The sequence below is a fragment of the Panthera uncia genome (assembly GCF_023721935.1).
Source record: "Panthera uncia isolate 11264 chromosome A1 unlocalized genomic scaffold, Puncia_PCG_1.0 HiC_scaffold_17, whole genome shotgun sequence".
Taxonomy (NCBI): Eukaryota; Metazoa; Chordata; class Mammalia; order Carnivora; family Felidae; genus Panthera; species Panthera uncia.
In genome coordinates this window covers 87293773-87315476 of record NW_026057577.1, presented here as the reverse complement: position 1 = coordinate 87315476, position 21704 = coordinate 87293773, and the positions used below count along the sequence as shown (strand labels likewise).

At 43.6% G+C, this 21704-nt stretch overlaps 1 protein-coding gene across 1 annotated transcript in view; it reads left to right on the top strand.

Annotated features, from left to right (window-relative positions):
• Positions 1-10445: 10445 nt before the first annotated feature.
• Positions 10446-21704, top strand: part of MCC (MCC regulator of WNT signaling pathway) — a 267902-nt gene continuing 256643 nt past the window's right edge. The window contains exon 1 of the mRNA XM_049647726.1: positions 10446-11110. Within this exon, the coding sequence (XP_049503683.1) occupies positions 11054-11110 (57 nt within the window). The 5' untranslated portion in view covers positions 10446-11053. The remainder of the gene's footprint in view (positions 11111-21704) is intronic.

Genomic DNA, 21704 nt, shown 5'->3' with positions numbered 1-21704 from the left:
CCTCCCACAATATGATTCTAGGATCAGTGGAAGGCAATGATGGTATCTCTTTTTATTCATCATTACATCCCTAGTCCCTAACAAGATGCTTGGCACATAGTAGTTGATAAATATTTCTTGAATGAAGGCAAGGCTACATCTGAAAAGGCATCAATCTGACACTGTTGTCTCAAAAATCTGGAGGAATGTTCACTTTTGAGGAGGTTCCTGCCTTAAGAAAAGTAAAAGAAATTAGTTCAAAATTGTTTTCAATTTCTTGTTCTTCAAATTTCCAAATTCGCCCAAATGACAGCTGTTTGCATTTTGGGGCTAGCTTTTATTTCTCATGAGATACATTTCTCTCTCTTTATCCTTGTTGCCAGTAATGGAAGGTGTTTGAAAAATAATTTCAAATGAAAAGATTTAAACATGAGTTGTATGAAGAAAAAAGGCGAAAACTTAATATTTGGGATATGAAGGAAAAACAGGGTAGCTTTTGTTAGTTTGGATAGTGGCCTGTGCATACTTCCTCATATGCCACAGACTTTCACAAAACAGACTCTGAAGGGCAAAGAGGAGGCTGACGGTGCATTCAAATGGCTTTGTTCCTAATAACTGGGAAAATAAGCCAAATATTTTGGTTAATTCAGGAATATGAAACCTAAAAAGATCCTGGGGGTATGAGCACACAAACAGAAAGGAACTTGAGCTGGAAAGCAAAGATGGATTGGCATTGTAAAGAATATGGAACCTTAAAAGGGTTTCATATTTGGAGAGTGGTAAAGGCGCTGGGGAAGATGGGTTTACATGCTGTAAGCAAATTCTGTGCGAGTATGAGGATGATTTAACCGAACCATGTAACTGCGTACCTTTAATAAAGAAATGCATTCTTTGATTCCGTCTTCATTTAAGAAATAATACCTCTTTTCTCCAGGGGTGATTTACGAAATACTTGATACCAGGGAGTAGCCACGGTAATGGAGGAAGGTCCAAGAGTCCTTGATTGTGCCAGCTGTTAGTCTGATGGCAGCTGAACTATAGAAAGTTCTGGGAGTTTCTGGAGATAGGAATTGGGGTAGCCTGGGCAGTGACTGGTTAGGGAGTGGGCACCCTCTGATTTGGGTAGATGGTTATTTACCAACTGGACCCAAACTGCTTCTGTTCTCTAATATTGACACAGCCATTAGATAGTGGTAATGGTTGTGCAACTCTGCAAATATACTGAGAATCACTGAAATGTACACATTAAAAAGTGAATTTTATGTTGTGTGGATTATATCTCAACAAAGCATATAAAAATATCTCAAAAAAAGATTTACTTGTGCAATGATATGATCGAAAGCTGTATTTTGGAGAAAAATAGCTGGGCTAGAATATGCAGAATGATTTGGAGTTGAGTCATATTGCTAAGTTATAGTTACTAAAATATAAAGAGACAAGGCCTGGAAGATGCTGCTAACAGTACAAATGGAGACCAAGTGGAGAGAAAGGCCTAAATGACTGGCAGAGGAGATGACAGAGGAGGGGGCTGAAAATGACTCCAATGTTTCTAGACTGGAAACTCTGATTCCACTAACAGAAATTTGCAAGCTGAAATTAAAGCTGGTTTTTGGTGGAACATGACAAGCTCAGTTTTAGACAGGCTTTACGGTGGTGATGGCAAGACTTAATGAAAGTGTCTGGTAGTTACCTGAAAAAACATTAACTGGAGCACAAGCAAGGGTCAAGGCTAGAGTTGCTGATCACACAGCATTTGCTTGGAAGGGAGAGTTTGAGCTCATGTGTCAAATCATGTAGAACAACTGAGGAGGGCTGGGAGGGATGGGCAGGAGCCTGCTCCTCATGCCTTGGCTTGTCCCTGTGGGAGATCTCTTCCATAGCAGCCCATCCATTGGCACTTGTGGACTCAAAGTCTGGGAATGACTTTCCCCGCCTGTGCCCGAGATCTTCCTTCTTCACCCATCAGCTTGGTATGATGCCAAGTGAATTGCCTGTTTTGTCATTAGGTCTATGAGGCATATTAGATTAATTATTTCTCTACTCCTTTTGGGCAACTCCTGTAGCATATTCTAGCTAAAAGAGAGTAATGGAATAATGCTGTTTTAGCCTCCCAAAGAGCCCTACAAACAACAGTGGCAGGCATTTGGAATTCATTTAATTTCAGCATGCTCTCCAATTTTACTACATCTATTTTCATGCATCTATTTAATATATATTTTTTCCTTTTCCTCTCCAGGAGATTGACCATATGCAAGTACTCCTGGGAAGATTTAGCCTCCCCCCCCCCCCCCCCCAGCCTTTTTAAACTCCCTTGGATTTCCAAATCCCTAATCTCCACTGATTATATTTTCCTTTCTATGAAGAACCTGATATATTTTAAAGACATTTGGACAACAAATGAGTAAAGATTTGGAAAGATACTTTGAATATTTAAGGCAAGATGACATAGATACTTATTGGGCTCCAAAATATCTTATCAGACGGCAAAGAGGTTTTTGAAGCATCACATGATGCTTGCATAAGGCGGTGAATCTCAGCTAGGATTTCCCCACTAATAATGTCAGGGGTGTCTATGCCAAACGATTCTGGGTTATTTGAATGCCTAGTCTGGGTGTGAGGCAGACCATGAATGCAGTTAAAGAGACAGACAAACACCACAGGGGTGCTTTCTTCTCTTGAGTTGCATTTGCCATTGGAAAAGGCTGGGTTGTGGAAAAGGCTCTATGTGTGAGATTTAATCTGGAAATAGTTTTCAAGTATTTCTTTTCTTAGCAGATTTTTAAACACAGACAAACCAAATTATCTACTGCATTCCATCTATTTCACAGCAGTAAGTCACTGGGTCTAAAAACAATGTGACTGATTTCATAAACAAAAAGGTGAGGACCCAGCATGACGAAACAGACTTCAAGTACCAGTTTAGGGAGAGATCCACCATGGTAACAACTCAGAGTTTCTAATCCCGGCCAAGAACGGATTCCAGGATAACTTGACTGAAGGAGCCTCGTGCAGGGAGAGAAAAGCTCAGAAGTAGAAGTTAGGATTTTGGTTCAAGATCTCATCTGATAGTTCAGTAATAGTGAGACTGGGCAATAAGCTTGTCAAAAGTTCTCTCCCTGTGCTCTCTCAACATTTTCCTTCTTAGTCACTATTCAGTCGACACAAATCTAGTTTCTATCCCTCTCCACCATTCAATGAAATTGCTTCTCTCAAGGTCACCAGTAATCTCCAAAACCAAAGGACATGTCAGTCTGTTTCACTGAAAACCCCATCTATATCCTTGTCTCCTCTAGTATTTTTTTTTCCTCTAGTATTTTGACACAAATCCAAGACATTGTGTCATTTCACACCTAAATATTTCAATATATAACTACACAAGGTAACGATTCTTTTTAAGGATAACCTTAAGACCATTAACACATCTAAAAAGTAACTTTTAAAATCATCAAATATCTGAAAAGTATTATTTCTGAATGTCTCATAAATACCTTAATTTTTTACAGTCAGGTTGTTTGACTCAAGATCCCAATGAGGACCACACATTATAATTGGCTGATATGTCTATAGGTTTCCCCTTCCATTAATATTTTACTCGTTCACTTGTGTTTTTTCCCCTTGCAATTTATTTGAAGAACCCAGATTGTTTGTCCTGTAGAGTCTGGATTTCACTGATTGCACCGTGGTTAATTTAACATGTTTCCTCATGTTAAACACTGCTGAGATGTCTTCATAGGTGTATTCTTCCATCAGAAGTCGTGTGTGTGGTGGTGTTATGTCGTTTTGTGATGTTAGTAGATGTGCTTTATACCTAAATCTATCAATTCTTTAGTGGTTGTAAAATAGGGATATTCCATTTCAATCAATTCTTCACTTATTCACAGGAATACTTCTAGGGGACGCCTGGGTGGCTTAGTCGACTAAGGGTCCGACTCTTGATTTCAGCTCAGGTCATAATCCCAGGGTCGTGGGATCGAGCCCCATGTTCGGCTCTGCTCTGACAGTATGGAGCCTGCTTGGGATTCTCTCTCTTGTCTCTCTGCCCTCTACCCCAATCACGTGTGCACACACGTTCTTTCTCTCTCTCTCTCTCTCAAAATAAGTAAAATAAAACATTAAAAAAAGGAATACTTCTATAAAGCAAGAACTTTCTTTTGTCTATTTTTTAGGTTGCCCAGTGGTAAAGTTTGTATAGGAATAGATTTACCTTTTAAAAATGTAAATTGGAACATGTCTCTGCCCCACTTAGTCTTCCTGTGGCATCTTCATGTACACAGAATGAAATCTATGGCCTACACATACTCTGCATGGTCTGTTTCCTCCATCATCTTTTTCATCATGTTCCTTCACACTACTTTTTCTCAATATTTAAAATTACATTAAATAACAGACTTGAAGTTTATTGAAATTTATTGGAAAAGTCAAGTCCTTTCTTGCCCCTGAATTTTTGCACTTGCTGCTCCCACTGCTTGGTCTTCTCCCGCTTTCTGCCTAGTTGGTTCCTTCTTGACCTTCATGCTGAAATGTCATCTCCTCATTGAGACCATCTCTGATTGCTTCATTTAATGGGCCTGCTCTCCATCATCACAGCTCCTGTTTATTTCCTTGATAACACCCATCACAAGCTGTATTCTTTATTAATCATTTTCCACCAAGCAAGGATTTTTTTCTGCCCCATATACTGCTAAATCCCAAGGCATAGCACCATGTCTGGCACATAGTGGATGTTTTTCTTTTTTTGAATGAACACCACAAACTTGCTGACTCTGCATATCGTCATCTAGGTAAGTGGGATGCAGGGGGGAGCTAGGTGATTATAGGATTTCCTCCAGTTTTTTCATGTTGTTCTCTGAGGGCACGGAGACCAAGACAAAGACTGTCCAGTGCAATGCTCTCCGAATTCTTTATGTTGTGGCACCTGGAGCAAATGAGGTCTGTGATGGGGCAGGCCATCAAAGCTGCCTGGAGGTTCCCAACATGGGACTCACGCCTGGCCCAGTGCCTGAGAGAAAAGCTGGCTTGGTGATTGAGCAGGGGGGCCATAGGAGTTGGGTTATGGAGAGCATTTCTGGACTCGTGGGGGTGGGACAGTGGGGTAGGCTTGAAGATTTAGGGCAGGAAATTCTTTTGAGTGTATAGTTTGACTTTTATGACCCTCAAGGAATTAGGGGTTTGGGACTTCCTGAATCCCCACAGATCTGAAATCTCCCTTTCCCCTGAAAAGTAACTTTCTTCTTCAAGAAATCCCACCTTTTAGCATCATTAAAAAGCATTCTCTTTCTCCAATGCAAATGCTTTGGGCTTGGTTGAGAAGATTAGGAGGTATTTTTCACCTTTGTGTGAATTAGCTAACTACTGCTTTCTTCTTAAAATCTGAGGTATCAACTGTTGTGTTTGGGTTGAGAGACTCAAGGGGGCATGGGACAGTTTTGGAGTTTGGGTTCTTGTGTGGGCTGGAGGAGGACAAGCCTGACCCAGCACAGAGGACTGCTATGCAAGCAAGGGTGGTTTGGATACCCGGGTGGGTAGAGACAGAGGGCTCAGGTTAGCCAGCCCCAAAGTTTCAGTCAATTTCCTTAATGCTGGAGGTTCAAGATTTTTGCCTAAGGTTTCTTTGATTCATCTGATATTCATTACCAGTAGAGAGTACAGACAAGACCCAGAATATTATCCCTACTGTATAGAAACTCACCAAGGTCAGCAGCCATACATAGAGGGGTCAGACTGCCCCCAACAGCAGAATGCCAGTGTGGCTACAGTGTGTGATCAGCACACAGTCCCATCCACTCCTGCAAACGGCAACCTCTGCTTTCCCAGAAACTTTCCCAGGGCTGTGGCTGCCTCTTGTCCCAGAGACCAGATGGGATGAGATTAGCCTTTAGGGAAGACAAGGCCCAGGAAGGAAGGGAACTCAGGGTCTTGCCCCATTAGAAAGCAGGTTTTCCTGCTCCTCCCAGCCCTGCTCTCTGATGCTAATAAACACCTCTGCCACCTCCTACCCACACCTCTGACTGGAGCCGACTCTCTGCTGAAGCAGAACTTGGAGAAGCTCTTCTAGAGGTATCACGTTGAGGCGGCCACAATGTGGAAGGATTTGTAGGCATTCAGTTATATACTTGGTAAACTACGGTGAGTGCTAACCTTGAGACCTTTCTCTTATTATACTGGAAATGCATTTGGGGCTTTATTCCCCTCCGGTGTGCTGAGATGACATGCTGGGCTGCTCCTTGCATTTCTCAGGTACTTAGGATGTTGACCCAGTTGACATCTTGTGTACAGCACTTATCTTTAGCTTTCTTGATGGTAGAGATTCCCAGCTTGATTTCTGACTAGACTAACAGGTTAAGAAAAATAACAAAATGTTTAAATGATAGCAAAAAACAAAACAAAAGAAAAAACCACTTCATTTCATGGAATCTTAGATTGGGAAAAGCTCATTGCATGAAACCATTCTCCACATTCGAATGACTTTCAGTGTGTCCCCCCAGCCTTCCCCCGTTCTTGAACAATTTCAGAGGTCAAGGTCACGACTATTCTATTCTTGCATTGACAGGTCTTCCTTTCCTTAAAGTAAAATTTAATTACAAGTTATTAGTCTTCATTACCCCCTCCACAATCACACAGAGGGAAGTTGGATGGCTGTTCAATAAGTGCTATTAGTTAGTATGTATGTCTGAAGTCTTGTCGCTACTAGTCTGTAAAGTCTCCAGCTCTCTCAACCCTTACTGCTCTCCTGGGAAGAAGCATCAGAATCCTCTGCCTCCCCAAGCCTATCCAAAGCTAATCTCATGGTCCTTGGTTCTGTCCTTCCCTCCCTTCTCAGGAACTTTGGTCCATCCGCCTTCTCTCTCTGTATCTCCAGACTTCACATATGCCCCTCCTATCCTCTACTCAGTACTGCTTACCTACTCTAAGAAATTATGCCATCTGCCGAGTTCCTGTCAGCATCAAATTTATGGAAAGAGTAGTACACGGTTACTCATCACAGGTCCTTTTCATTCACTCTGGTAATCTGCATTCCGTCTCCTTAGCTTTGTAGAAATTTCTCTTCGATGGACATTAATGTCTTTGAAGTGCTCCTTTATCAGTTTTCAGGCTTCTGCTCTCTCTGTAGCTTATAATATAGATACTGCCCTCTTGCCTTGACATCTCCCTTAGACTCCCAGACCAGAGTTCCTGGTTATCTCCCTAGTTCTGCTAACTGGCCTTCCCTGCCAGTTCCTCTTTTATTCTTTACCTTCCATGAAAAGACCTCCCTTAAGATAATGTCCTCAGACCGCTTTTCCCTGTCTTTTCTTCCTTGGCAGCCTTACTTGATTTCACGGTTTTATTTATTGTTTTAGTAGGGGTAACCCCAAACCTTCATCTCCATCTCAACCCTGATTTATCCCTGTAGCTCCCCTGCAAGCTTCTGGCTGAACAGCTCCCCTTGAATATCCAGTTGTCACTTCAAACTTATGATATCTCAAACATAGTTTCCTCCCTAACCTATTCCTTCTTTGGAATCCCTATTTTTGTTGAGGACATTGCCTGAAACCACACTCAGACACACTGTAGATCTACAAGTCACATTTAAGTTCTCCTCCTTCCACCACAGTCTCTGTCTACTTTCTTCCTTATTTATTTACCTAATTAAAAAAATTTTAATGTTTATTTAGTTTTGAGAGACAGGGAGACAGAACATGAGGGAGGGAGGGGCAGAGAGAGAGGGAGACAGAATCCGAAACAGGCTCCAGGCTCTGAGCTGTCAGGAAAGACAGGCCTATTTGTTTTATTTTTAGAGAGAGTGAGAATAGAGCAAGGGAGACGGGTAGAGGGAGAAAGAGAGAGAGTCTTTAAAAAATTTTTGTTTTAAGTTTTATTTATTTTGAGAGAAAGCACGTGTAAATGCATGTGCAAGTGTGCATGAGCAGGGGATGGGCAGAGACAGAGGGGGGAACAGAGAGAATCCAAAGCAGGCTCCACATGATCAGCATGGAGCCTGATGTGGGGCTTGATCCCATGACTGTGGGATCATGACCTGAGCTGAAATCAAGAGTTGGATGCTCAACTGACTGAGCCACCCAGGTGCCCCTGTCTACTCTCTTCCTATAGAATCTCTTCCATCTGTCCCCTCCCATCCATTTCCATTGCTCCAACTTAAGTCAGGCCTTTGTAGCCTCTTGCTGGACCTACTGGGATAGTCTCATTGGCATGTTCAGGTCCCACTTTCAACTTACATTCACTGTTGCCAGATTGTCATGGAGTTGCATCTTCTGTGGTGGTTAAGTATTCAAGTCACTATTTAAGAAGAAAATTCCATATATTCAACTTTCCTCTTGAAAATGCCTTATATTGTCCATAAAGTGGAATCTGCAGTCATACTGCTTCTTAATAAGTTCAACACTGCCAATTTTTCCTTCAGTCTTGGAACAGATCATTTTCTTTTGGTTGAACACCAGATGAAGTCATCTGCTTGGTTTTAGGGGCCATCTAGTATGAAAAATATGTTTCTTTAAACACCAGAATCACACTCAACACTAGTCTATTTGAATTCATGTGAGTTGCTCACGAGTGTGGTACAAATCCACTGGAATGTCTCAAAGCAAAGCTCTGATCCTATTATTTCTGTGCTCAGAAACCCTTAGTGGATCTCCATTGCCTATCATAGTCCCATTCCTTTAGCCTGTCACTCAAAACTGTTCATGATCTGGCTGTAACTCACTTACCTAATCCAGGTTCCACTCCAAAATGGAACACCTGCCATTCCCGTCACACGCCCGGCACATTCCATCCTCCATCCATATTTTCTTTCACATGGTCCCTCTGTCTGGGGTACCTTCACCTTACTCCCCACCTTTGCTGGACTCCGCCCTCCAGAGATCAACTCACATGCTGCCTCTCCTAAGATTCCTTCACAGTTCTCCTCCAACTCAGTCCAGCCAAAATCCTATTTCCTCCCCTGAACTGCACTAGATCTTCATTTGTGTTGCTTTCATGGTAAGTTTCATTTTCTATCCAGAACTGTTATGTTCTTTATGTTTTATGACACTATAAACACCTTATGGGCAGGGCTAGTGTTTGAGTCTCCTTTATATTTTTATAGTCTTTCACCACCATCTCCATCTTCAAACACACATTCAGTTCTCAATAGGGTTTTTTTTTTTTTAATGATTTTTAAAGATATTATTTTTAAGTAATGTCTACACCCAACACAGGGCTTGAACTTACAACCTGGAGATCAAGAGTTACATGCTCCACTGACTGAGTCAGCCAGGAGCCCAGTTCTCAATAGGTTTTAATGAGTAAATAAGATAAATAAATGTGGCTTCCTAGTCTCTCCCCATGCAGAAGAGCTTCTCCCAATGTGCTCTAGTCTGGCAGTGCCCCGAAACTTGGGACCCAGTGCTCCCCCAAAGCAGCAAACTTTTTTTTATCCCAATAGTGCCTCTATCAGGCAATGAATGAACTCACCAGGAAGGCAGCTGGGTAAGAAGATAAATGCAAATGGTCAAGCTCTTTGCTCCTTCTTAAAGAGCAAAATAAACATCCTATTTGAGTTGAAAAAAAAAAAAGACCTTGGAAATTAACAATACAATGGCTTTTTCATAGAAGGCTCTAGGAAATGCCAAGTCTGTCACTGGAGATGGAGACATTTTGTTCCCATTGTGTAGAAAGAGACTGATGCGGCCTCTTAAGCAATCCTGCAGACCTACTGTTGGAAGGATCAGAACATTTTTTCAGCGTATTTCAAGTTCAGAGGGACTTTAACCTTTAAGGGGAGAAAAATCCCTTCCCTGTCACCTCCCTACACAGAGATGCTTTAACTTCAGGGAAACTCAAAACTGAGGGGAGTTCTGATTCCACCAGTCTACTGGATATAACAGTCCATTGAATCTTTTCTGATTCATACTCCAAACCCCAGAAATACGGACCTAGCTCTGCTCAGATGAGCAGTGAGATTTTTAAGGAAGGTATGGGGGTTGAAGAGGATGGAGAATGTAACATTTAAAAGGACAGTCTAGTGTTGGGGAGGATGGAAAATGTAAGCCTATTTTATACCTCTCAAGGAATGGGGCATCTTCATTATCGACATGCAGAAAATGTAATCTGCCCCAGCGACAGAGAGGGAGTTTCACAGTGAATTTACACCCTCGGTGTTGACTTTAGACAGATCAGGGGAAAATGACCGTCCTACACTCTTGTAAAATCTTAATGTGCCATGAGAAGTGCACAGCGCTGCCTGATGTACAGTGGTCAGATTTGTCTTGACCTTATTAGATCATGGAAAGGGGCTTCTAGGAGGAATTTTGAAAAAAAAATTTCTGCACAAATACTCAGGTGGCCTTTTCTGTTTCTTCTCTTCCTCCTGGACTTGGGTCCTGTAATTACTATCGCAGAGAGCTGGAAGGATGCCTGCTCTCCCGGCAAGGTCCCCTCTGCTCGGCCTCCTCCCCCCCCCCCCCGCGCTCCTTTTCTCTTTCTGGCCCCGCCTTCTCCGCGCACCGAGCAGCTAGACAGCTGTGTTCAATCAGAAACCACTTACAACTCCAGACGATTCAAAAGGGAAACTTCAGCGTGAAGTGCAGCCCCGCTCCGGCTTTCTGTAGCTTTCTTTCCCTCCCTGGAGCCCGAGGCGCGGGTCTCGCTCTCCCCGCCGCCCTGGTTTCTTCGGGAGCTCGCTGAAGCCCTCCGGGGTGCCGGATCCTACTGGGAGGTGCCCTCCAGCCTGGTAATGGGGGGCGGCGAGGCCCCGTAGGAGCGGCTCGGCGGCTCGGAGGGTGGCAGTGCCCCGGGACCCAGCGGTGGGAGCGCGCGGGCGGGTCCCCGCGCCGGCTCGGCCGCTGCAGCAGCTGCGAGCGCGCCACACCGCCGAGCCTCCTGCAGCAATGGCTCGTCCGTGAAACGCCAGCCGACTCTGTGCCTTCCAGGAGAGCTTGCATCCTTGCTTGGGGCTTCCCCACTGTCTTGGGTGAAAATGGCTGTCTAGACTGAAATGTGCCAGAAGGGACCAAGCGGTGGCTATCGAGCCTGGTAAGCCCAACTCAGGAGCTCCGAGACCTGGAGGAGGAGGAGCTCGGCTCTGAAAAGTGCAGTCATGAATTCTGGAGTTGCCATGAAATATGGAAACGACTCCTCGGCGGAACTGAGTGAGGTAAGGAACAGCTGAGGTCGCGAGCTCTGGCTTCTCAGGCATTTGGTTTCCGACAAACGGCCGGTCCCTCCCGATCGCCCCCAGCCCTACACCCCTGCGCCCTACCCACCTCGTGCTCCCAGGCGGGAGGCAGCGCAATTAAAGATTAATAGATTTTTTGGATCTTGTTTTAACTTGTGCTACTCAGGAAATGACCTGAACTGGCTTGATATTTCAGTCTGAAATCAGTGGCTCAAAAAAGAAACAAGCTCTCACCGCGCCGCCAAGACCTTCTGCTCTCCGCGGATCTGGGTCCTCCGTCCCTTCCTACCTCGGTTCCTCCAGTTTAGGCTCAACATTGCTTTTCTTAGCAGTCGGGGATCCCAACCTGAGCCGAAGCTGTTGGTAACTAATTTGGTGGGGCTGCGGAGCTCATTGGATTGTTAAATCTACCACTTGGCTCCCACGTGTAATGCGTTTGGTTAAGTTCGGGCAAGGTGGTCTCTCGTCGGCGGAGATGAATGACCCACGCTGGGGAGGGGAGTGGGGAGGAAGCACATCAAAGCGGCTTAGAACTTTTATTTCCTGCCCTGGACTGGACTCCTGAGTCTTTGAGGCAAGCGCATTTGCAATTCCTGGCTCTCACTGTAACATACCCACTTGAGTGTTTGAGACTCTCTTTGAAATTAAAGCTACATCAAACGGTATGCAAATATGTCAGCGGTGAGATGCTCAAAGCCACCTTTTTTTTGATGACTTTAGGGATGCCTCGGGCACAACCCCTCTTCCCCCCCCCCCCCCCCCCCCCCCCGGCCCCCCCCCCCCCCCCCGCTTTGAATACCTGAGAAGTATTCTTTTGAGTGGATGCTCAAAAGAGAGGAGAGGAGGGTTCTGTGTGACCGATGTCTACAGCAGGAGTCTTGGTGGCTGTGGGTTTTCCTCCTAACATCATCACTGAGCTATTTATGGGGCAAAAGTAGAATAAATAGTCTGTGCTTCTTGAGTATGGCTGAAGAGAGGAAAGGGGAAGAAAAGGAGACCAGTGTAAAAACAGCCGGAAGGCAGACAGAGGTGATGTCAGATTACCGAGGATGAAGGAAAAATGAAAGGATGCAGCCCTGGCTGTGGGGAGAGGGCTGGAGATGGGGAAGGGGGGGGGTGCATAGACCGGGGAAACCTGAGTGGGTCTGCAGCTGGTATCCAGCAGTGAATGCCCTGGGCCCTTGCCTGGTGCTCTGTGTGTTGCTGCTGCGTTGTCCCTCCTAGGGTTTAGAGTAGCATTTGGAGGTGTTGGTGAATGAGGTAGAGGCATTTCCTAATCCTGGTGGATTCCCTTGTGGTTTACAAGGTGAGGAGATGCTAAGAGGGGGAGGATGTAACTTGAAAACAAGAGGTTAAGGGAAGAGGCAGGAAGACCTAAGTGATTTTTGCCAATTTTACAAGCAGGGAGAAGTTCACATCAAAAATAGAACGTAGGGCCCTGCTAGGACCAAGGACCCAGGAGAAACCCTATTTAAGGAGGAACCTGTGACTTACCTTGTAAGGTCACTTAAAAATCAAAAACTTAAAGGTGTGTTTGTCCTGCAGAAAGTCTTTCCCTGGTCTTTCACATTATTTCTTTGTGGCAGCATTAATTCTCCTTACCTGAAGTGTGTTGTTGTTACCTTTTGTTTTCAGAATGAATTCCAGGTTTAGGATGAAGGTGGCTAGGATACTGGCTAGAGAAAGAGAGGAGGTCCTAACGGACTTTCCTGGTGTTGGGGTGATCAGGGGAGGGCATTAGTTGAACCCAGAGTTAGGGGGATTCCTTGCCTACTTGTATCCACTCCGATATACTCCTTAGAAAACTTGTGGCCAAAGGGAAGGGTGGAGGGTGCTTCGTGGCCCCCGCGTTAGTTGGAGCGGTAATACTTGAGCATTATGGGACACTTGTCCCTGAGGAAATAAGCTTCTGCCCAATCATAACCTTGAGCAGACACTGAGAAAAGGGAGAGAAAATCTGCTGATCATTTAACTTCTCTGAGGTCTTCTTTCTAGGTTCAGTGATTTAGTTGCCCCTCTGTCTCCCCTTGTCCCAGTTTCCCTGCAGATCTGGTAGTTGCCATAGACAGTAAGGGTAGTTATTTTTTAGTTTTTGGACATGTTTTCAATTAGGGTATGTGTAAGAGAATTTGTAAGGCAAGGGGGTATGTGCGGGTCATACTTGTGGACCCTAAATGTCAGGTCAGTTTATCACGGGCAATAGTTGGAGGATTGACTTTTTTTTTTTTTTTTTTGTAATATGAAATTTATTGTCAAATTGGTTTCCATACAACCCCCAGTACTCATCCCAACAGGTGCCCTCCTCAATGCTCATCACCCCCCCCCCGACCTTTTTTATAATACCTCTATTTCTGAATACAATTCATTTGTATTTCTCACAACTAGGTCTCTGGTGTAAAGGAGCGTTTGTTTCTTTTCACGTAATTTTTCTGTTAAATGCTAGCTTTGCTTTAACGTCTTGGGCGGCAAAGTTGCCAGCCCCTGTTGATGGTTGGTTCCTCCTCCTCACCTGGAAGCAGAGCTAATAAAACCCCCTCAGGGACCCCTTTAGTACCACGTCTTTATTGCCCAGGAGCCTCTAGGCTGTCTGGAGGTCACCGTGGGGTCAGATTCAGCCTGTTGTTCACCAGGCATTTCAGGGCCAGGAAAAACCCTGAAAGAGCCCAGGATGCTGGGGGTCAGAAACAAGAGGCCTCTCTCGTTGGCGTGGACTTGTGAGCTGACCCCTTGTACAGGGGCCCTGTGGGCCCAGGAATTGCTGACCCTTTGGCAGTTATATTGGCGTGGACTCTATCACATCTTCAACAACGGGAGTGACTTGCATCAGTTTTCCAGGTGTAATCTGCTGGTCCCTTCAGTGAGAGCAGCGAGCTTTGGTCAGCTGCTGAGGTGCTGACCTCTGCCTACAATTACTCCAGGAATGCTCGGATACAAGAGAGGCAGGAGGGATTTGGGTGTGAGGGCTACTTGACCTAGAGCTGGGTGTTGGGCGTGAGGTGTTTTGCATGTGTAAGAACTTTTAAGGTCGAAAAACAGGAAATTCATGAATGTGTTCCTTTTGTGTCTTTAGCTGGAACAATAGCTGTTTAAGATCCTGTGAGATGATTCTAGGAGATAGTGAAATTACCCCTACCTGTGGGCATTCAAAACATTTGTGTTTATCCATGACCACAAATGGCTTATATCAAGTCTGAACACTTTAACTAGAGCAAACTAATCCTTAGCATTAACCACAGTAATGCGAAAGGAAAATCTGAGCGGCAGGAATTGGCTGTTCTCTTTTCTTGGCTCTTAGCTGACCCTATCAAAGAATCAAAGGATGTTTTTCTTTTTCTAATGTGAGGTTAAAAGGAAGGACTTCAACACCAGCCAAATCAAGAGTCCTTAGAAAATCAAGTACACAGCAGCACTGGATTAAATTCTCCCAAATCTCGTCAAGGGAAGGCTCTTAATTCTTCCTCCTCGCCATGGATTTTTGGTTTGCACTCAGTTATGTTTGTCTTGATGAAACTTGTGGGACCTGTATATAGTTTGACATTGCTGCACTACCATGGTCGCGTTTCCTAGTTCTTAGAATAGTTCAGATTTGGGGAGAAGGAGGTCTCAAGGCACAGTATTTGCAAGGTATGATTTGAATTCACTAAATCTTTACAGGAGAGCTGTCTACTGGATCTGCTTGTCTGGTAGAAAGCTACTTATTTATGCAGCAAAATAAAAATTTATCTTTAAGGGTTCTTTCCTGGTGATCATTAAAACCCCTGGGGAATAAAAAAAAATACTCAAGAATAATTTGTCTGAAGCAATCAACTTACATTTTTTTTGCCTTTTAAACATTAAACAATGTTTACCTTAGTTGCCCCTGGAAATCCTACTTCCCTTGCTCTTTCCTTATCCCTTTATTCAAAGCTGCTTTCATGACATGATTCCACTCCAGAACATAGTCTATAGAGGCAACTCTTCGTGTGCTTTCACCATATACTTGTTGGGTAGCTATGGAAACTCCACATCTTCGTTGATACTCTAATTAAGAAGTGGATTTGTATAGGAGAAAGTTGTTCTCTACATGGATAATCCTGTATGACTGTCTCTCAGGGGCCATCTAACAGATAGATGTAGGCTTTGTCAGCCAGTTATAAAATATCAGAGTTGGAGGGGCCTGTGAGATCACCTAGTATTCCCATACCCCTTTATACTCCTTTGTCTTTATAGAATCAACTTCGCTGTAACGAGTTGTTTAATGTCTCTCCCAGCCATAGACCATCAGCACCAGAAGAACAGTGTGAAGACCTGTCATAGAGTCTGGCACATAGTAGGTGTTCTACACACATTTGAATGAATGAACACCTTGCCTCTCCCTTTCCATTTTTTTTTTTTAACTTAAACTTAAAAAAAAAATTACATCCAAATTAGTTAGCATATAGTGCAACAACGATTTCAGGAGCAGATTCGTTAATGCCCCTTATCCATTTAGCCCATCCCCCCTCCCACAACCCCTCCGGTAACCCTGTTTGTTCTCCATATTTAAGAGTCTCTTCTGTTTTGTCCCCCTCCCTGTTTTTATATTATTTTTGTTTCCCTTCCCTTATGTTCATCTGTCTTGTCTCTTACAGTCCTCATATGAGTGAAGTCATAGATTTTTGTCTTTCTCTGACTAATTTCACTTAGCATAATGCCCTCAGTTCCATCCACATAGTTGCAAATGGCAAGATTTCATTCTTTTTGATTGCCGAGTCATACTCCATTGTGTGTGTGTGTATATATACACATATATATTCATATACATACATACATATATATATATATACATACACACCATATTTTCTTTATCCATTCATCCATCAAGGGACATTTGGGCTCTTTCCATACTTTGGCTGTTGTTGATAGTGCTGCTATAAACATGGGGGTGCATGTGTCCCTTCGAAACAGCACACCTGTATCCCATGGATAAATGCCTAGTAGTGCAATTGCTGGGTCGTAGGGTAGTTCTATTTTTAGTTTTTTGAGGAACTTCCATACTGTTTTCCAGAGTAGCTGCACCAGCTTGCATTCCCAGGCAGTTCTTTTAAAATGTAGGATTGAAACTGGCACAGAGTCATTTCTGTGCATCTGTTGGTCAAAAACAGCTATATGCTTAGCCCAGATTGAAAGCTGTGAAGAAATAGACTCTACCTCTCCAAGGCGTATATAACAAAGAATTTGCAACTTTTTTTTTTTTTTTTTTGCAACTATTTTTAATCTACTCCAGAGGCCTCAAAAACACAAAGCCTTGTCTAAAACCCTCTTCTCTTAATTCTCAGTGCCTGACAATAGTTTTTGTTTGGTCTCTTAGCTGTTAATTCAGTGGTTTTACAGGGTATTGACCTGCTTCATTATCAAAACCCTATGAGAGACATTCTCTTAGGCCCATTCTACAGGTGTGGAGATTGAGGCATAAAGAGGTGAAAACACTTACTGAGGTTTTACAGACTATTAGTGGTGGAATCAGGTTTCCAGCCCTAGGAGTCTTTCTCCCAGGTCCATCATTTGTACGTGGTTTCCTTTCATCAGTTTCTCTTCGTGCTCTCAGCTTGTGATCACATGTTCCTAGGAGGGAGCATTCTGTATAATAGGCCTTTTTAACTTGATGTGTATTGTAATCTCTGTGCAATACACAGATAAATATTTTTGATAAAAATGAAATGAATATGATTAAAGGGATATGGTCACTGCCATCACCTTCAACTGGCTGAGGAATTCTATGCATTGATTTTCCCAGAGCCCTAAAAGCAGATTTGTCAATAAAGAATGGGTGATCCTCATCCAGGAGGGCCTTCCTTTCTGTCCTTGTTTACTGCTAGGGAGATAGGGGCATGGCGACCTCTGTCTCCCACTAAGAGGTCCCACTGGCTGTGTACTCAGAGGGACCTGAGGGATTAGTCCTACCATGTTTGAGGTGCCAGAGTAAGGCTTTCTTTGTCACAGAATGAGTGTTCTCCCACCCCTGCAGGTGGGGCTCTAGGCTCCTACTATAGTTTGCTAAATCACTGTGGCACTGCAGAGGGCAGAGGTTGGCAGAGAAAGCCAGGAAACATAGTGAAGTTGGTGGCCAAGGCCACGTGGCAAGGCAGCTGCTGGTGGTCAGGTCCTGAGGAAGCACATGCTGAATGTGGCAGTGAGGCCATGACTCAGTTCCAGCTGGCCAGGGGAAATAGATTAAATGTGGCTGGAACCAGGGGGTCACCAAAGTAACAAGAAAAAGGAGAAATGGGATAGGAGAGTAGGAGGTTAGTCAAAGACCAGGCAGGTGATTGGGGCTGAGGTGGCCATAGACGTGAAAGCCCAGAGAGAACATTGATTCCAAGGGTGTGCTTTGTCCAACTGGGTAGTTGTAAAATGAATCCCAAGACTTCTCCATATTAAGGAAGTACTTACAGGATGTGTGGCTACCGGATTTGAGGCACCAGAGCTTTGAGTGGGTGGGGGCACCCATGCAGGATAAGGAAAGGGGTGGCAATACTCAGGAGGTAAACTCCAGGGTGCTTTAGTAGCTGCCCGAAGCTCCTTACCCCATCACAAGCCATGTGGAACACTTCCTCCAAAATGAGACTGGAACGGAAGATAAAAGCTGCATTTATGGCAACATTAAGAAGATGCTGCTGAACAAAGACTTCAGATTCAGGTTTTGATCTAAGGAATCAAATTTCAGAAAACCAAGATTACATTTTAAGTAATTTCTCGATTCTGGGAAAGAGGTTTGTATTGGTGAGATTGTGGAATCAGATAAGCCAAAAAGCTCTGAAAACTGACAGTACTGAGGATGTGGACTTGTGCATCAGGGAGGGCATGTCAGGGCAGAGATAGATTATATGCAGTTATTTTCTCCATCCCTTCACTTGCTTCCCCGCCCCCCCCCCCCACCACCCCCCCACTCCTAACGTTGGTATCTTTCACTTTTGAAAGAAATAAGGAGAGAATAACCTGGATTACACAGATAAACAGAAGTTCAATTTATAGAGTAAATATTTACTGGGACCATACAGCTGTTCTCTTTCTAGCAAATGTCCTTTTCTCTCGCTGAACAGAAATAGCCAAAATTAGTTCCTGGGGGAAGGAGGACACCTTTTGAAAGGTTTGTGTTACCATAAGGAGTGATTGAGGTTGCAGAGTACTTTATATGTGCAAATCTTTTCAGATATTTCTTAAACTCAGCAAAGAAGTTAAACCAAATCAAATCTAGGAGAAACAAAAATCCCAAATTAGCAGCTGTTGATTCCACTTGCTATATAAGAAGCTGTAGGTTAGGGTTTGTTAACTTTGTAAACAAGCAATAAAAACCTGTTGGGTTGGGAACATTGTGTGCTAAAAGCTACTTGAAGCTTTGGCGGGTGGGATATTTTGAGGCAGATCCCTTGTCCTGAGGTTTGATCAGTGCTTGGAACAACCCATGATGGGGCATATGGGACCAGAGATGGAAATGCATCTTAAGCCAAAGGCTGTAGTGTTTGATTACCTGAGAACAGAAAGTTTCATGAAACCTCTGTGTGTATGCATGCACGTCAGTTAACGATTCCAGCTGGATTTGTGAAAAATACTGAAGCAGTTGTCAAGGGAAGAATGCCAACATGGGAAGAGATTGCCTGGCAGTTAGAAAAAGCAGTGGAGTCCTCTGGTTGGTTGCGTGGTAAGAGTGGGAGTAATTGCTTGTGCCTGTTTCCTATGGGCTGTGTGGACTTGTGCACAGAATATGTGGCACACTCACTTTGGGCGGTTTCTGGCCTCCCACGTTGGTTGTTCCTGCCCTCACCTATGTTCACAACACTTACTATAATTATCCATAGCTTTCGTGTGAGACCAGGAGATCTTTGAAGGCAGGGACGGAGGAAAACCCCTCACTATTGCCAGCACTTAGTCAGTATGTGACATGGTAGAGCATCCACATCAACAAATTTTGAAGCTACTTGTTTGGACCAAACTGCAACTTGGCATTAGAGTGTGACAGATGTGTTGGATTGACCACTTCTATAATTTGGTTGAAGGGCACATTTGGGGGAATTTAGTTTGGTCATTATTATTATTTAAAAAAATTTTTTTTAACATTTATTCATTTTTTAAATTTTTTTATTTTTTTAATTTTTTTTTTTAACATTCATTTATTTTTGAGACAGAGAGAGACAGAGCATGAACGGGGGAGGGTCAGAGAGAGGGAGACACAGAATCCGAAACAGGCTCCAGGCTCTGAGCTGTCAGCACAGAGCCCGACGTGGGGCTAGAACTCACGGACCGTGAGATCATGACCTGAGCTGAAGTTGGCCGCTTAACCGACTGAGCCACCCAGGCGCCCCAACATTTATTCATTTTTTGAAAGAGAGAGCATGAGTGGGGGAGGCGCAGAGAGAGAGGGAGACATGGAATCTGAAGCAGGCTCCAGGCTCTGAACTGACAGCACAAAACCTGACACGGGGCTCGAATCCACGGACTGAGATCATGACTTGAGCCGAAGTTGGTTGCTTAACTGAGCCACCCAGGCGCCCTGTTTAGTTTGGTCATTATTACCATAACTTACCCTCTATTCCCCATTGGTTTATTCAGTCAGCAAATACAGTGGGTCTTCTACATGCTAAGTGCTGTTCTTAGGTGTGGGGGTACAGAAACAAAACTGCTATAGTCCTTGTTCTGATGGAGCCTACATTCTAGAGGGAGACAGACCATACATGTGACAGGTGTATGTCCACTGATGGTATGTGCTGGAAAGAAAATTCACAGGGAATGAAGGAGGGAGGATGCCATTGTAGTGATCGGGGAAGACCTGTCTGTGGGAATCTTTGAACTGAGACCTGAATGAAATGAGGGATAGAGCCACGCAAAGATGGGAGATGATCATTTTAAGTGGGGGAAGAACAAAGGCAGAGGTCAGATACACATGGTGTGTTTAAACAAGGGGTTGAAGCAAGGAGACAGTGGAAAGAGAAGATGTCTGAGAAAAATGGTTCTGCCAAGATTACCTATAGCCTCCTAGGCTATGGAAAAGAATTTGGATTTCTCTGGAGAGTTTTGATATGCCTGAACTGATATATAAATGTGTGTGCATGTGGATATACACACACGTACATATATGTATTTACATAATTTATTTACATAATTTATTTATTTGTGGGGCAGGGTGGAGGAAATTTTGGGAAGAGGAGGTGTTAGCAAAAAAAGGCCAGGAAGATTGTCTCCCAAAAGCCAATTTAAAGAAGTTATTTTCAGAAAAGAGTGAAGTTAACAAATGCCCCATCCCTCCCTTTTGTTTCATTCACTACCTTAAAGCCTGGGCATATTCCCAAATTTTCAAATTGTGTGATTTTAAAATTATTTTTGGACATTTTCAGAATATTTGAGATCATTTTCCTCTTGAATGATTTAAAGAACTGAGTGGCATGGACAGTGGTCACAAATGATTTGAAAACTGCCTTCCCTTGCTGGATGGTTCAGTGTTGATGGATGATGATGATGTAGAATATAGTTGGGTTCTGAATTAGGAAAACTGGGCTCTCCTTTCCACTATCACTTGGACCAATTTCCTTCCACTGTTTAGAATCATTGACTTTTATTTTTTATGAAATTCAGTATCAGTTCTGAGGAGCCTGGAATGCTGACACTTTTTTTTCCTGTTGAAAAGTTATTTGTGGGGGCAACTGGGTGGCTCACTTGGTTGAGTGTCTGACTCTTGATTTTGGCTCAGGTCACAATTCCAGGGTCAAGCCCTGCATTGGGCTCCATACTAAACATGGAGTCTGCTTAAGATTTTCTCTCTCTCTTTCTCTTTTTCTGCCCTTCTCTGCCCCTCTCCTACTCACATGCACACTCGCTTGCATGCTCTCTCTCTCCCTCTCTCTCTCACAAATTAAAAATGTAGGGCACCTGGGTGGCCCAGTTGGCTGAGTGTCCAACTTTGGCTCAGGCCATGATCTCATGGTTTGTGTTTGAGCCTGCATCTGGCCTGCTGCTGTCAGCACAGAGCCCACTTTGGATCCTCTGTTCTGCTCTCTGACCCTGTCTTGCTTGTGCTTTCTCTCAAAAGTAAATAAACATTAAAAAAAAAAAAAAAGTTATTTGGTAGTCAGATTATACCAGAAAGTTGTCTGGTAAGCATGGAATTGGACAAAGGAGATTCTTCAATTGGGTGGTACCATTTAGCCATTTTTGATTGGAGGTTTATCTTATTCAAGCCATTTGCATGACTGATGAGGAAACTGAGGGCTGAATAAGGCAGGCTAGGGGCAGAGGGGGGAAGTATGGAACCCAGATTTTTTTTTTAAACTCCTAGGGATAATACTTCCTCTTCTGCCTCAAGTTACTCTGTTTCTGTATCACAGGATTTGCTGTAAAGTATGTGTCTTCTATTGTTCTGTCATTATCTTAAAAAGAGGAAGCATAATTCTTTAGCAAATCTTGTTTTATACAACATTACTACTAATCGCACTATTAAAATAATTAGAATTTAGTTTTTGCTCTGATCTTTTGGGTATATGTTAGTAGTCTTCTCTCAGTGGGTTCTTACTGGCTGAGATTATTGGGACCTAAAAATCTTAAAAATCCAGAGGGGCAGTTG